This window comes from Lagenorhynchus albirostris, chromosome 10, assembly GCF_949774975.1.
Source record: "Lagenorhynchus albirostris chromosome 10, mLagAlb1.1, whole genome shotgun sequence".
In the NCBI taxonomy this organism is placed as follows: Eukaryota; Metazoa; Chordata; class Mammalia; order Artiodactyla; family Delphinidae; genus Lagenorhynchus; species Lagenorhynchus albirostris.
In genome coordinates this window covers 84,313,984-84,328,006 of record NC_083104.1, presented here as the reverse complement: position 1 = coordinate 84,328,006, position 14,023 = coordinate 84,313,984, and the positions used below count along the sequence as shown (strand labels likewise).

Below are 14,023 nucleotides of genomic sequence, written 5' to 3'. Positions count from 1 at the left end.
ATTTGGAAAACATTGGCTTTTTCCATAGCACGTCAATGCATTTTCTTAATCACTTTGATATTTAAAGAGGCCAGGTTTCTGTGCGACAGCTACTCAGCAGAAAGTACTTTTGTTTAGAGTCATGATTTCAGCCATATTTAATTGATATTTTTATGGTTATACAGGGTAAAACAGTATTTTAAAAACTGCATAGATTTGGATTTTAGGGCATTCAAAAATTAAGCGTGTTGACAGTTTTTTCCTACTAGTCTTTTATTCCTATATTCCTAGTTCTTGAATCTCTTTCTCTCAGTCTTATTTTTGAAATGGAAATACTCCATCGTGTTTTATTTATTTACTTAGTTTTTTATTTTTTAGTGTTTCTGAACTCTCCAGGGAAGCCATTGGAATTAGTAGAAATCTAAAGATTTTAACTCTCACCTGTGTTCTGATATCTACAGTGTCAAATCTATATGCTTTCTAACAGACAAGAAAGAGGTCTTTTGTTTCCCTGTATCATGTTGCTAGAACTCCATAGCAGGATTTTGTTAAATTATTAATATTATGCTTCCGGTCAACCAGGACCCACCTTAAACCGTTTTTTCCAACCATGTGAATCACACTGATTCCAGAATATCAAAATTTTAGAGTTTTATATGTGATTGTCATAGGCTTTTAAGTACATGCATGATTAATGGGTTAAAACTGCAATGTCAAATTTAATTTCCTGTCTTAGGAAGTTAATTACATCAGATGGCAAATTATAATTCTAAACATTTTATAATTACTTTTTTATTAGTCATAAATATTTCGATAATAGTTTTGTTTTGAAAGGAGAAATAAAAATTCGACCATTTTTTTCTTCTAAATTTGACACATAGTAAAACAAAAATAAATTACAAGAAGGGTTATTCATCCAGTAAAGTCTCCAGATGAAAGCTTTTGGTGATAAATTTCGTTTTAATTCACAGCTCTGAAGGCTAAGTTTTGCTTTATTTGGGGGGCAGAATTGAATAGTTTTGGCCAGAGGTTGAAAACGTCTCTTCTGTCCTTTCTTTGTGGGGAAATGTTTTCTTGGTGATCAGTTTCTTCCATGGCACTGTTGAGTAACTGACTTCAGGAAGTACAATGCAGGTTAATTGTTTTGTTTTTCCTGAGATTTTGGCTGCCAGGCACCCTCAATTCATTCATGTTGCCAAGACCCCATTTCTGAAGTCTGCCAGAGTGGAGGACCCTTTGTGTAATAATCTGTTACGTTTTTATCAAAAGTGAATTTAGTTTTTTCATTTTCAAAAAACTGAACAGTACTGGCCCCAGTTATGCCTTTCATTCCATTAGCACTTAGCAAGGGTGTTGCTTTAAAGAAGAAATATAATATATTTATGAGTTGTGGATGCCTAGGAAACTAAAACAAAACATTTCATCAAGAAAAAAAGAAGCTAGTAACTTAGTCTGGGATTAGATAAAAAATACTTTAACTGAACAATCTTGTATCTGAGACTTTAGTCCTTTTTACCTTTAATCCTGCTTTCTTTGTTTAAAGTAAATGCTCAAACATGACTTTATTCACCTTTATTCTAACTTAGGAGCTTCACGTTTTATTACTTTCATTACTTGAGGGTGTGATAGTTCTATTTCTAGAGAAAAGTATTGTTGGATTATTTATTCTTTTTTGTCTACCTTCCTTTTTAAAAGGAAGTTTATGATTAAGGAATGAACAGATGGGTGGGTGTCACCAGTAGTGTAAAATAATTGTTCCATTCTGGCCTTGCATTTGGTTGTAGGCATTTACAATTTTATGTGGTGTTCCAGGTGTGTCTGACACAAAAGAAAATATTGAAAGTTTAGAAATTATCATTTTCTCAAAGAACAAAGCAAAACAACTCAAGTCAACCTGAGTGAAACAAACTTGAAGTTTAACTTCGATCTAACAGATATTTTCAGCATGATTTGGGGATATATATATCCATTTTTAAACATTGTCGTAGCATATACTTTGCTGAGTGAAAAAATACGTGAAAGAATTGGTCATGAGTAGTCAGTGATAACTCTTGTCAATATTTAAAATAAGAATCTGGTGTCCTTTCCTCTTCCATACCTAATTTTTTTTAAAGACTTAACTTTTTTAGAGTAGTTTTAGGTTCACAGCACAATTGAGAGAAATGTAGAGAGATTTCATATATTCCCTGGGCCCACATAGGCATAGCCTCCCTTGTTATCAACATCCATCAGCAGAGTTAAGACATTTGTTACGATTGATGACCCTCCATTAATGCATCGTAATCACCCAAAGTCCATAGTTTTCATTAGGGTTCACTCTTGGTGTTGAATGGGTTTGGACAAATGTATAATGACATGCATCCCTCATTATAGTATAGTATCATGCAGAGTATTTTCACTGCCTGAAAAATTCTGTGTTCTACCTGTTTATCCTTCCTCCCCATGCACCCCCATACCCAACCCCTGGCAATCACTGGTCTTTCTACTGTTTCCAGAGTTTTGCCTTTTCCAGAATTTCGTGTAGTTTTCAACTACTATGGGTAAATACCAAGGCGTGTGATTGCTGAATTACATGGTAACAATAAGTTTAGTTTTATAAGGAATCACCAAACTGTCTTCCAAAGCAGCTGTCCCATTTTGCATTCCCACCAGCAATGAGTGAGCGTTCCTCTTGCTCCACATCCTGGAACATTTGATGTTGTCAGTGTTCCAGATTTTGGCCATCCTAATAGGTGTGTAGTCGTAGCTCATTGTTGTTTTAATTTGCATTTCCCTGATGACATAAGATGTAGAGCATCTTTTCATATGCTTATTTGCCACCTGTATATCTTCTTTGGTGAGATATCTATTAAGGTCTTCGGCTCATTTTTTGATTAGGTTGTTTATTTTCTTACTGTGGAGTTTTAAGAGTTCTTGTATATTTTGAATAACAGTCCTTTATCAGATGTGCCTTTTGCAAAGATTTCCTCTCAGTCTCTGGCTTGTCTTCTCATTCTCTTGACATTGTCCTTTGCAGAGCAGAACTTGATGATTTTTTAAAATTAATTTATATTGGAATATAGTTGATTTACAATGTTGTGTTAGTTTCTGCTGTACAGCAAAGTGAATCAGTTACACATATACATATAGCCACTCTTTTTTAGATTCTTTTCCCATATAGGCCATTATAGAGTGTTGAGTAGTTTCCTGTGACATACAGTAGGTTCTTATTATCTATTTTATATATAGTAGTGTGTCAATCCCAATCTCCCAATTTATCCTTCCCCCCTCCTTGGTAACCAATAGAACTTTTTAATTTTAATGAAGTCCAGCTTATCAATGCTTTCTTTCATGGACTGTGCCTTTGCTGTTGTATCTAAAAAGTCATTGCCACCCACAGACATCTAGATTTTCTCCTCTGTTATTTTCCGTACCTAATTTTCTGAAGTAACTTTTTCCATTGAAGTATAATGTACATTGATAAAAGTTTGTAAATCCCGTAATGAATTTTTACAAAGAGGATGCTCTTATGCAACCTCTACAAAGATCAAGAAATAGGACATTACCAGCACTACACAAGCTTCTCTTTTGTTTTGCCCCACCCTTCCCCTCCACCACCCGGAAAAGATAACTACTATTCTGACTTCTGTTATGATAGATTAGCTTTATTTATTCTGGTACCTCACCACTATAGAATTATATAATACATACTCTTTTATATTTGTCTTCTTTTGCTTTTCTTTGTTGAGAGGTTTTTAATAATAGATTTATTATTTTCTTAAATAGAGATTATTTCTTCTTATGTAAATTTTGCCAAGTTGTATTTTTCATGTGGAATTTCTTCTAAAATGATACATTTTTTGATCTGTAGATTTTTTTATACCCTTCAGTTCTATTTGTAGTGTCTGCAGGATCGCTACTAGCATTCTGTTTTCATTTCTGATTTATATAATTTGATTTGATCCTTTTCTTTCTCTCTCCTTTTTAAAGTCTTGCTGGGATTTATTAATTTTATTGGTTTTTTTTTTTTGAAGAACAAGCTTTGTTAAATTTACTTATTTTATGACTGCTTTCTGTTTAATGATGTCTTCTCTCTGTTATTTCTTTCCTTCTGTTTATAGGGATGGAGTGAGGATAAATTTGCTGTTTTTTTTTTTTTTTTTACACATCTTGAGATGGATACTTTGATAATTAGTTTCCAGCTTTTCTTCTTTATTCACATATGTATTTAGGAGTATAGACTTCACTCTAAGGAGGGCTTGAGTTGTATCCCCAAAATTGGATGTCATAATTTTTAAAATTTAAATAAAAATTTTAAAAAGATTTCCATTGTGATTTTTTTTTTCTTGGACTCATTTGTTATGTAGGAATATATTGCTTAAGTTCTAATTATTGGGGGATTTTTCTAACTGTAATTTTTTAAATAATTCCTATCTTAATTCCATAGTAATGGTAGCAGTTACAGAACATACTAATAGTTTGAAAATATACTCTGTATGATTTCACAGAAGTTAAGGAATATACTGTTCGTTGAGACTTGCTTTATGACTCAGTAGATGGTCACTTTTGGTAAATTTTCCTTGTGTATTTTGAAGAAATATATTCTGTAGTTATTAAGTACAGTGTTTTAAATATATCAAATAGATTTTTTTCAGTATGCTCTTGATATCTTGTATATTTTATAGCTTTTTTTGTCCATTTATCAGCTACTGACATAGATGTGTTTAAAAATCTCCCTCTATTGAGTGTGTGTGTGTATACACACATATATATGTATAATAATACGTGTATTTTCTTTTTTTGCCATTAGATTTACTTTATATATTTTGAGACTGTGATGTTCAGATTGTGCAGATTTAAAACTATTACATCTTCTTCATTAAAGAAATATCTCATTTATCTCTAGTAATACTTCTTAAAATCTAAGTTGTTTTATATTATTACAGATAAACTAGCTTTCTTTTGGTTAGATTTGCAGCATATATCTTTTTCCATGCTTTTAGGTTCACTTTGGAATACATGCATTTCTAAGTGTGTCTCTCGAAACCATCTGATATTATTGTTTAGCTAATCCATCTTTGACTTTTAGTCTGAATACTTAGTACATTTATATTTAATGTAATTATTGATTTATTTGTGTGACAGTCTACTGTATATCTGTTTTCTCTTTATCACTTTTTTTTGTTGTTCCCTTTTCCTCTCTCTTTTTTTGATTTTTGGATTAATAAATTTTCAAAATTTCTCCATCTTTTTCCTCTCTCCCCTCCCACCCCAATACATTTTACAAGAATGTATTGACTAAATATCAGTCCTGTTCCCTCTCTGCAATTAATATTATGGATTAACATTTTCAAATCTCTAGAAATATTTTTAATTAAAAAACCTGTTTAACATTATTTAATCCAGTGATTGTCAAACTTATTTTGGAAATGCTGTGGGAGATAGGTAGGGTCTCTCAGTACCCTACCATCCTTGGGGAAATGCCCATCTAGAAGCTTCATCAAGCTGAATGACGTTTAGGTTATTGCTAGAGTAGTACGTATTAATTGATAAAATTTATATGTAATTTGGGGTTATGTGATAGGGCAGCAGCCAGCACGGTTCCTTATTGGTGCCTGGAGTTTGGGACCATACAGTTAATACTGTTTTAGGATTCTTCCCAAAACATGCCCCCTGGGAAGGTGATAACTCAGATACAGCAGGAGGTTGGTTGAAGGACCTGTTGGAAGAGCATACATTCATCTATTACTTATTTCCTCCCAGAAAAGAGTCTACATTCATTACAGTCCTTGGGTGAGTGAGCTGGTTTTCACAGTAGCCCACTCTGGCCATTAAATTTAGAGACCACCGGATTTTTATTACTGTACATTCCTTGGGATTAATTTTATGTTACCAAGCGTAGGTTAAAGGTAGTTTAAAACATGCTCTGCTGCTTTGTCTGAGGTTGTTAGCCATAAGCCAATTAAATATTGGAAGTCATCTGCTTAAAGTGAAGCCGTTATCTGAATAGTTAACATCACATTGTTTTTCTTGACAATAATTAAATAGCATGCATCCGTTCACCCAGAAGAGTGATCAGCTCATTAAGACACAGGTTAAAAAGAAAAGAGTCGAAATTATATCACTCTTCCCAAGACTGTTTGCATTTGAAATAGCACTATGAGGAAAGGATAATACTTGGTCCAAAGAAAAACATCTCTAATGGTAAAGTTTCGATAATTGTGCTTTTCTCTTACCCTATAGGTAGGACTGAAAGTAAAGGAGGCATGATGGTAGATGATTAGAAAACAGTGTCTAACATTAGAAAGAAAAAACGATCACTTTAATTGGAATCAAAGTTAACTTTCAGGCATTGTAAAACAAAAGCAATCCTAACAACTTAAAAATTCTAACAATCCCCCTTTTCCCTTTCTTTCTCAGGTGTGTCGTCTTTAAGTATTCAGTTTGCCAAACTCCCAAAGGGATTAAAGCATTTAAATTTATCTAAAACCTCATTGTCACCTAAAGGTACAGTATATCTTATTTACTTAACTGTGTCTATAATATTTCTGCTGCCCCATGGTACCTTACATAGTTAGAATTAATACTTGTTGTGTATCTGCATTTAAAAATGTAGTTGACCCTTGAACAATGTGCTTTGAACTTCCCGGGTCCACTTACATGCATATATTTTTCAACAGTAAATACTACAGTAGTACACGGTCCACAGTTGGTTAAATCTGTGGAAGTGGAGGAACCGTGGATACAGAGAGCTGACGATTAGTTACACGCAGATTAATCCCCACGTTGTTCAGGGGTCATCTGTATGTGTATTATAGTACTCTTTTAAGTACTTTTAAGATAAAGAAGTTATCTGATTGGACTTCTGGTGTTCTAAAGTGAAATGCTTTCAGAGTAGAGAATAATTTTCAGGTATGCCTGTGGTCTCCAACTTTTTAAACTTTGAGTCAGGGAACGCTCACCTGGCTGCTTCCTGCCTCACATTCCTAGAGGTAGCTGGTTGTGTTTTGCTGTTGTTGTTTTTTTGATTTAGCAATGTTTTGTTTGTTTTTATTGATGTATAATTGACCTACAACACTCTGTTAGGTCCAAGTGCGTGAGATAGCGATTCGATATTTCTCTACATGACAAAATGGTCACTACTGGTTGTGTTTTTCTTGGTTCATCCTTGGAAAGACATCAGGCATCCCCACTTCCCCGTTCCCCCTTCCCCTCCAGATGGACTGTCAGCTGCACAGAAAACAGTTGGGTCTAACTGCCCAGTCCCAGTCACCACTGTAGCTCTACCTGCTCTATTTCCTGTCCTGGAAATTGCCTTTCCTTCCCCAGGTTCTTTCCTGACTCCACTCACCATCCTCTCAGTTTTTCAGTTTTGTTCTTATTTTGCTACATCAGCACCGTCACAATAATAATTAAAATCTCCCTGCATACGCCGTGCCTTTGTATACACTTCGTATTCTGCTTGAAAAACTTGTCTTTCATCTTGTATAGGGAAAACCTCCATTCTTGCCTGCCTTCTGTGTTTCTCTTTCCTGTGCATCTCCTTTACTACTCACACAGAACATCTCACTTCTGACACCTCTGGTCACCAGATGTGTGGAAGTTTTTCCCTCACAACAGGCAATTCTCTGTGACACCACCTGGGTGGCCTACAATTCAGCTCGGTATCTACCTGGAGATGGCACGAGATCCTGCAGGTTAAGGGCTCAGTCCCACAAGACTGCCATGCCCCCCGACCGCCTTTAGATACCAGTTCACACGCCCAGGTTATCAGAGGTTCCAAAGACCCCCCTCCTTGAGTTTGGTTAATCTGCTAGAGTGGTCCGCGGAACTCAGGGAAACGCGTACTTACCTTTACTAGTTTATTAAAGGGTATGATAAAGGGTACAGATGAACAGCCGGATGAAGAGATATTTAGGGCGAGGTCTGGGGGGGGTCCTGAGCCCAGGAGCTTCTGTTCCTGTGGAGTCGGGGTGTGTCACTCTCCTGGTGTGGATGTGTCCATCAACCTGGAAGCTCTCCAGACCCCATACCGTTGGGATGTTCATGGAGGCCGCATCACGTAGGCGTGGTCAGTTATTCACTGCATTTCCAGACCCTCTCCCTTTTCTGCAGAAGTGTTGATGGGTGGGGGTGGGGCTTCTCAGCATGGCTTGGTCTTCCTGGTGACCAGCCCCCATCCAGGAGCCTACCAGGGTTACCTCATTAGAGCAAAAGATGCTGCTAATACTCTTACCACTTAAGAATTTACAGGAGTTTAAGGAGACCTGGGTCAGTGTCAAGGTCAAAGACAAATATTAGAACAAGGGATGTTTCTAGTGCTCTTATCACCTAGGAAATTACAAGGGTTTGAGGAGCTCTGTGCCAGGAACGGGCATGGGAGGCAGAGACCCATATATATTTTCTCTTATCTCACACATCTCCAAATATTCTTGGAGAGCTTCAGTTTATTTTATAAAACCCTCGTCTGTGATCATCTCTTCTGAGACGTCTTATTCCTGAGGCCTCAACAGAATCAATTTCTCGTTCCTTTCTAGATCATATCTAACATTATTGTATAAATGTGGTGTCTTCCCTACTTGAAGGGGGCTCTCCTTGCAGCCTCTGTATCTCTCATCTCCGTATCTCCAGCACCTGGCATAGTGCCTGGACCATTGTGGGTGTTCAGTGAAAGTTTCTTGAATTGAATAATTTCCCATTCCTTAACTATATCACTATGTTTTGAGGGCAGTATGTGTAGCAATGGCTGGTTCTCTTGCAGATTGCCTAGGTTTGAATCCTAACTTTTTTGCTTACTATAAATTTGCTTTTACAATCTCTTGGTTGTACCTGCCTCATTTGTAATATGGAAATACGAGCATCTGCTTCATCAGAGGTGTGGGATTAAATGGGTTAATACGCATACAGTGCAGTTTTTGGCACAAAGGGCCGTGCTGTCCCTGCCGCCATCATCTTCTTCCTCTTCCTTCTCCCCTCTCCTCCCTCTCCCTCTCCTCCTCCTCTCCTTCCTCCCTCCCTCCCTCCCTCCCACCCTCCCTACTCCCCTCCCTCCCACCCTCCCTACTCCCCTCCCTCCCTCCCTCCCACCTTCCCTCCCTCCCTCCCGCCCTCCCCCTTCCCTCCCTCCTCCCCCTCCCTCCCTCCCGCCTTCCCTCCCTCCCGCCTTCCCTCCCTCCCGCCTTCCCTCCCTCCCTCCTCCCCTCCCTCCCTCCCTCCCGCCTTCCCTCCCTCCCTCCTCCCCTCTCTCTGTTGTGTGTTTTTATATGCTTTTATTTCTCCTGGGACAACCGCAGTGTCACACCTACAAATCTGGTGAATGACTGCTGCTCCTGGAAGATTCAGTTTCTGTCTCATTTTCCCTTTGAAGCCTCTCAGACAGCCTCCTCTCACCACACCCTGTGGGACTAGATGTTCCCTTCTCTGTGTTCCATAGCACAGGAATTTGTAAATTCCTCAGTTTTAGTGCGTCTCCCATTGTATTTTGGTTGTGTCCTAGCCTGGGAGGTTCTGGATGGTAAGGGCTTTGCCTCATTCATTGCCATGTCCCTGGCACCCAACACACTGGAAGTTCTCACTAAATGTGTCGTGGATGCGTGGGTGAAGCAAAGTGGTCCCGGAATGGTTTTCTGTCCATCTAGTCATACTTTATTCTGACCATACAGTTTCACTGAGTGATTTGAAATTGGGGGTGGTTCCATACGTCCCATGATTTTTTATGTGCACACATTTGTACCCACATGTTTAAGATGAAGGCATAAAAGCAACTTTCCAAAGGGAAACATTTCCCTGGGAGCCAGTGTTTTCTGTCTTGTTGCCTGAAGCCATCTACAGATCTTAAAGCTAAGAGTGTGTGGTCCCTTTTTGTTATCACTGTTCTACCTCAGCAAATTAGTTTCATAAAAACCTTTTTTTTCTGATGATTATCGATGCATTGCATATTTATGGTAAAGATTTAGAAGATACTGAAAAGTATAAACGAGAAAGCAGAATTACTTGTAATGCCAGTACCAAGCCATTACAAGACTGTCACTGTTGACAACTTGGTACCCATCCTTCCACACTGTTTTCTGCCTGTACATAGTTTATTTATATACATACCTACAAAAAACACTTACATGCATATATGCGATTATACTGTGCTTACTATCGCATAAGCTTCCTCCCCTGCCCCCTGTAGTAAATTGTGATCATTTATGTCAGTAAATACTTGGTCCACTTTCAAAGGCTATGCCATAGTTCAGCGTATGCAAAATGTTCCCTAATTTATTTAAATGATCTGTTGTACATTTAGATCATTTAAAATTCTTCAGTAGTGCAAAGAACACTAAAATGACTTCTATATCCAGTTAATGGTCATGTGTTAATTTCTTCTTTAGGATAAATTCCTGTAAGTAGAATTGCTAGATCAGAGTTTGCAAACATTTTTGTTTGTTTGTTTGTTTTGCTGTATGCGGGCCTCTCACTGTTGTGGCCTCTCCCGTTGAGGAGCACAGGCTCCGGACGCGCAGGCTCAGCGGCCATGGCTCACTGGCCCAGCCGCTCCGCGGCATGTGGGATCTTCCCGGATCGGGGCACGAACCTGTGTCCCCTGTATTGGCAGGCGGACTCTCAACCACTGCACCACCAGGGAAGCCCAAGAGTTTGCAAACATTTTTAAAAGCTTTTTCTGATATTTATTGTCGAGTTGTCCTCCAAGTATTTCATATAACCCTCTTTACACTCTCACTGTCAGTAGATATTGTTCTCTTTTTTAATTGTTTATCAAGCATATGAACAAAAGTATTCTGATATTTTAATTTTAGTTTCTTCAGTTATTGCTTAAGTAGCTTTTCCCGCCTTGTTCCTTAGTCACTTGTATTTCTTTTGGAGGAAATTGCTAGTCCCCCCTCCTCTGTTACTGTTCTGTTTAGAGTGTCAATTTTTTTCTTTATTCATTTGAATTCTCCACACATTAAAATGTTAATCATTTATTATGTGCTTCATAAGTCTAACTCTTTTTTTAGGTAGAGGTTTTTTTGTTTTTAAACTTGATTATATTTATTTAACTTATTTGTTAATTACTATAAGACAGATAGAGGGTTGCTGTGATCATTGATCCTTCTGAGGGCAGGTTTGGCTTCTGAGGCACCTGAGTGCCACCCACTCACTGATGCCCTGTCCCTTCCAGTGTGATGAGAGTGGGCAGAGTCCCTAGGCAGAGCTGGGTTCTTCAACTTCCTTGTGAATCAGGACAGCTCCCCATGCCCTATACCCTTCACAAATAAAGATCAACACCTTTATCTCTTCTCTGCAATAGAATGTGTTTGAGAATTAATATTGTTTTATAACGTGACCCAAAGAATTTTAAGTTGCCCTTCCTAAGATGTATATCTTGAAATGTTGTTTTTTTAAAAAATTGATTTCTTAAAGGTTTTCAGTATTCTTGCAGACTGTCACAAAGGATCTGAAAGGTTTTGCAGGTTCAGAATAACTCAGATTAAATGGCAGTTTTAAGCTTTTGCTGAATTTGACTCACATTTGTATTTTTGTTCCACGAAAACATTTATATTCATGGCTCATAATTCAAGACAGATTTTTTTTTTTAATCTGCCCATGACATCCACACTGTCTCCAAATATCCTTTCTCTTCCTCAGATGTTAGCTAAGTGATAGTTTTCTGGATTTCTAGTAAATGTCCTGCTGGTTGCCAGATTATGTCAGTGCAGGGCCATCTGGTACCACCTTTCTCCAGCTGTAAACACTCCAATAATAAATATGAAGAGTGGTCAAAATCACTAGACAACCAGAATCGACAATAGCATGAAAATCTGTGCCTAGTTTGGGTTGGAAGAGCCCTGATTTTTTCCATCCTACATTTTTGTGATTTCCTGCTATTAGTGTGTTATTAACACAGGCCTCATGTGGATGTAGGCTCCAGAGGTGGGGGAGGAAATCCTTCATTCTGTTTCAGTAGCTTGAAGCTGATCATGATAACATGATTCTCTCCCAGTTCTATTCAAATGTTGGCCAACTGCCAAGCGCCCACGCTTGGCAAGGAGCGTTTTGCTGTCAAGGCTAATTTCACCTTCTAATTTCGGAATTTATTTATTGAGTTTTGTTATACCCCACTAGGGACATAATTTTAAAAATGATTTTCTTGATGAGAGTCTGATATTTTCCACAGGTTTTGGACTCGATTATTCCATTTCAAAATGCATTGATACTACCAATAACAGGACAAACTGAAGGGAGTTGGTCATTTAAACAATCATATAAGTTGCCTCCAGAAATTAACCTTTTCTGTGGGCCGTTGCAAGTTCCTTTTATCTAACACAGTTAGATACAAATCTCTGCCTCCTTCACTGCAAAGCTCTTGTCTCTTACCTCTTTGATAGTAGTGACGTCGCTACATTATGATTATTCAACTGTCTGGGTCTCCCACTGGACTGGCTTTGAGAGGGTAAAAGGGTATCCCCTGGGTCTCAGAAGCCCACGCCTGGTATACAGTAGGCCTTAAATAAAGATTTGTTGTATTGAATAAATACTCCTCGTGTAGCACTGGCTTTTCATCCTGGAATTTATTTAGCTTCTTTCGTGGTGGTCTTTGAACTTTTTGAGGGCAAAGAATGGGTCTTATTTACACATATCTCCCGAATCCCCAGCATTTGATAAACACGTTATGAGCGCTTAATAAATGTTGAGCTGATGGCCAAGAAATTCTTCCATGTACTTAAGTAAAACATTTTCCCCTCTCTGCCTCTGAGTCTTCTCTCTACAAATCCAAATGGACACTCACCATCAAGAAATGGCTCAGTAGCCTTTATTGGACACACACTGGAGTTGGTTCTCTGTAACTCTCCAAAGCTGAAGGATGAGGTAGTAACCCCTGCATGAGTGCCATGCACCAAACATTCTAAACGTGGAGCAGAGTACTTGTAACCCTCAGCTTTTTTTTTTTTCTTGGAGTGCCTCCTTGGGTCCTGCAGCCGTGACCAGTTCTGGCCTGACCCTCGCCCCTTATCCTGATGAAGGCTCTGTCCATGTGCAGGCAAAAACCCCGTTCCCTCTTTCCCTTTCGGGTGGTTAAGATAGGCTGGGATTTTCACGAAGAATTTTACTGAAAAACAAGAAAAACAGAATGATTTGTGAAAGTATACCCACCTTAGAAATAGCCGTATTTCCAAAGTATACGATTTAGAACCATGGACTTTCAGTAGAAACATGAAGAGCTTTGCAGTATCCATATCCCAGTTATCTGAAGAATAATCATCAGTGATAATTGTGTGTATTGACCTCTTTGAATCCCAGGGAGGGACCAGCCTCTTCTGGGCTCCCATTTTGAAGTGACCTGATGAAAATCTACCCACCACAAGTTCCTGACTAACAGGCCTGTTTCAATTCCTGTTGCCCACAGATAGTAGACCATACCTCTCTCTGCACAGAATAATCTTACCCTCCTCATGTGTTCATTCTTTGTTTTTTGAGGTGGTATTATCAGTTTATTTCAGTTGACTTGAACCATTTATGTTATGTATACAAATAGTGTGTAGAGTGTTAATTATCAGTTTTTCCTTTTGATTGCTTCTTCCATTGTGTACATGTCATTAGCTCTTTGTAAAGTCCATTTCAATCTAAATTTTGCCGTGAGTATATAATATGTTAAGTAGAGCAGTACATTCCTGTATTAACTTCCAAGTACTTTCAATAGCCTAAAGTATCTGAATTTGCATCTGCATGCTTTCAATACTGTACATTAAGGCAAGAATCACCTGGCAGGATTAAGAGAAGGACGAAAATGCTCAGTTAGACTGCTTGCATCATTTTAAGACTTCAAAGTAAAATCCTTTCCCTCCACATCATTAGAAGTAGAGCAAAATGAAGTTGATTCTGTTTCTTTCTCCTACTCGGTGAGTTGGTCGTGTCTGTGACTAACCTGTTCTTCCTGTCAAAAGACCATCCTAGAGCTGCCTTTTGGGGACAGGACTTATGGTTAACCTCAGTCCTGCAAGTTGGTGGGGCTGCTAGACCATTTAAAGAAACTCACAAACCTCATTTTGGTTCCTGGAGTGGAAACTGAGTCTGGATC

At 38.2% G+C, this 14,023-nt stretch overlaps 1 protein-coding gene across 1 annotated transcript in view; it reads left to right on the top strand.

Moving 5' to 3' along the window:
- Positions 1-14,023, top strand: part of CARMIL1 (capping protein regulator and myosin 1 linker 1) — a 318,449-nt gene that overhangs the window by 183,977 nt on the left and 120,449 nt on the right. Inside the window, exon 12 of the mRNA XM_060163549.1 lies at positions 6,379-6,465. Coding sequence (XP_060019532.1) covers positions 6,379-6,465 — 87 coding nt within the window. The remainder of the gene's footprint in view (positions 1-6,378; positions 6,466-14,023) is intronic.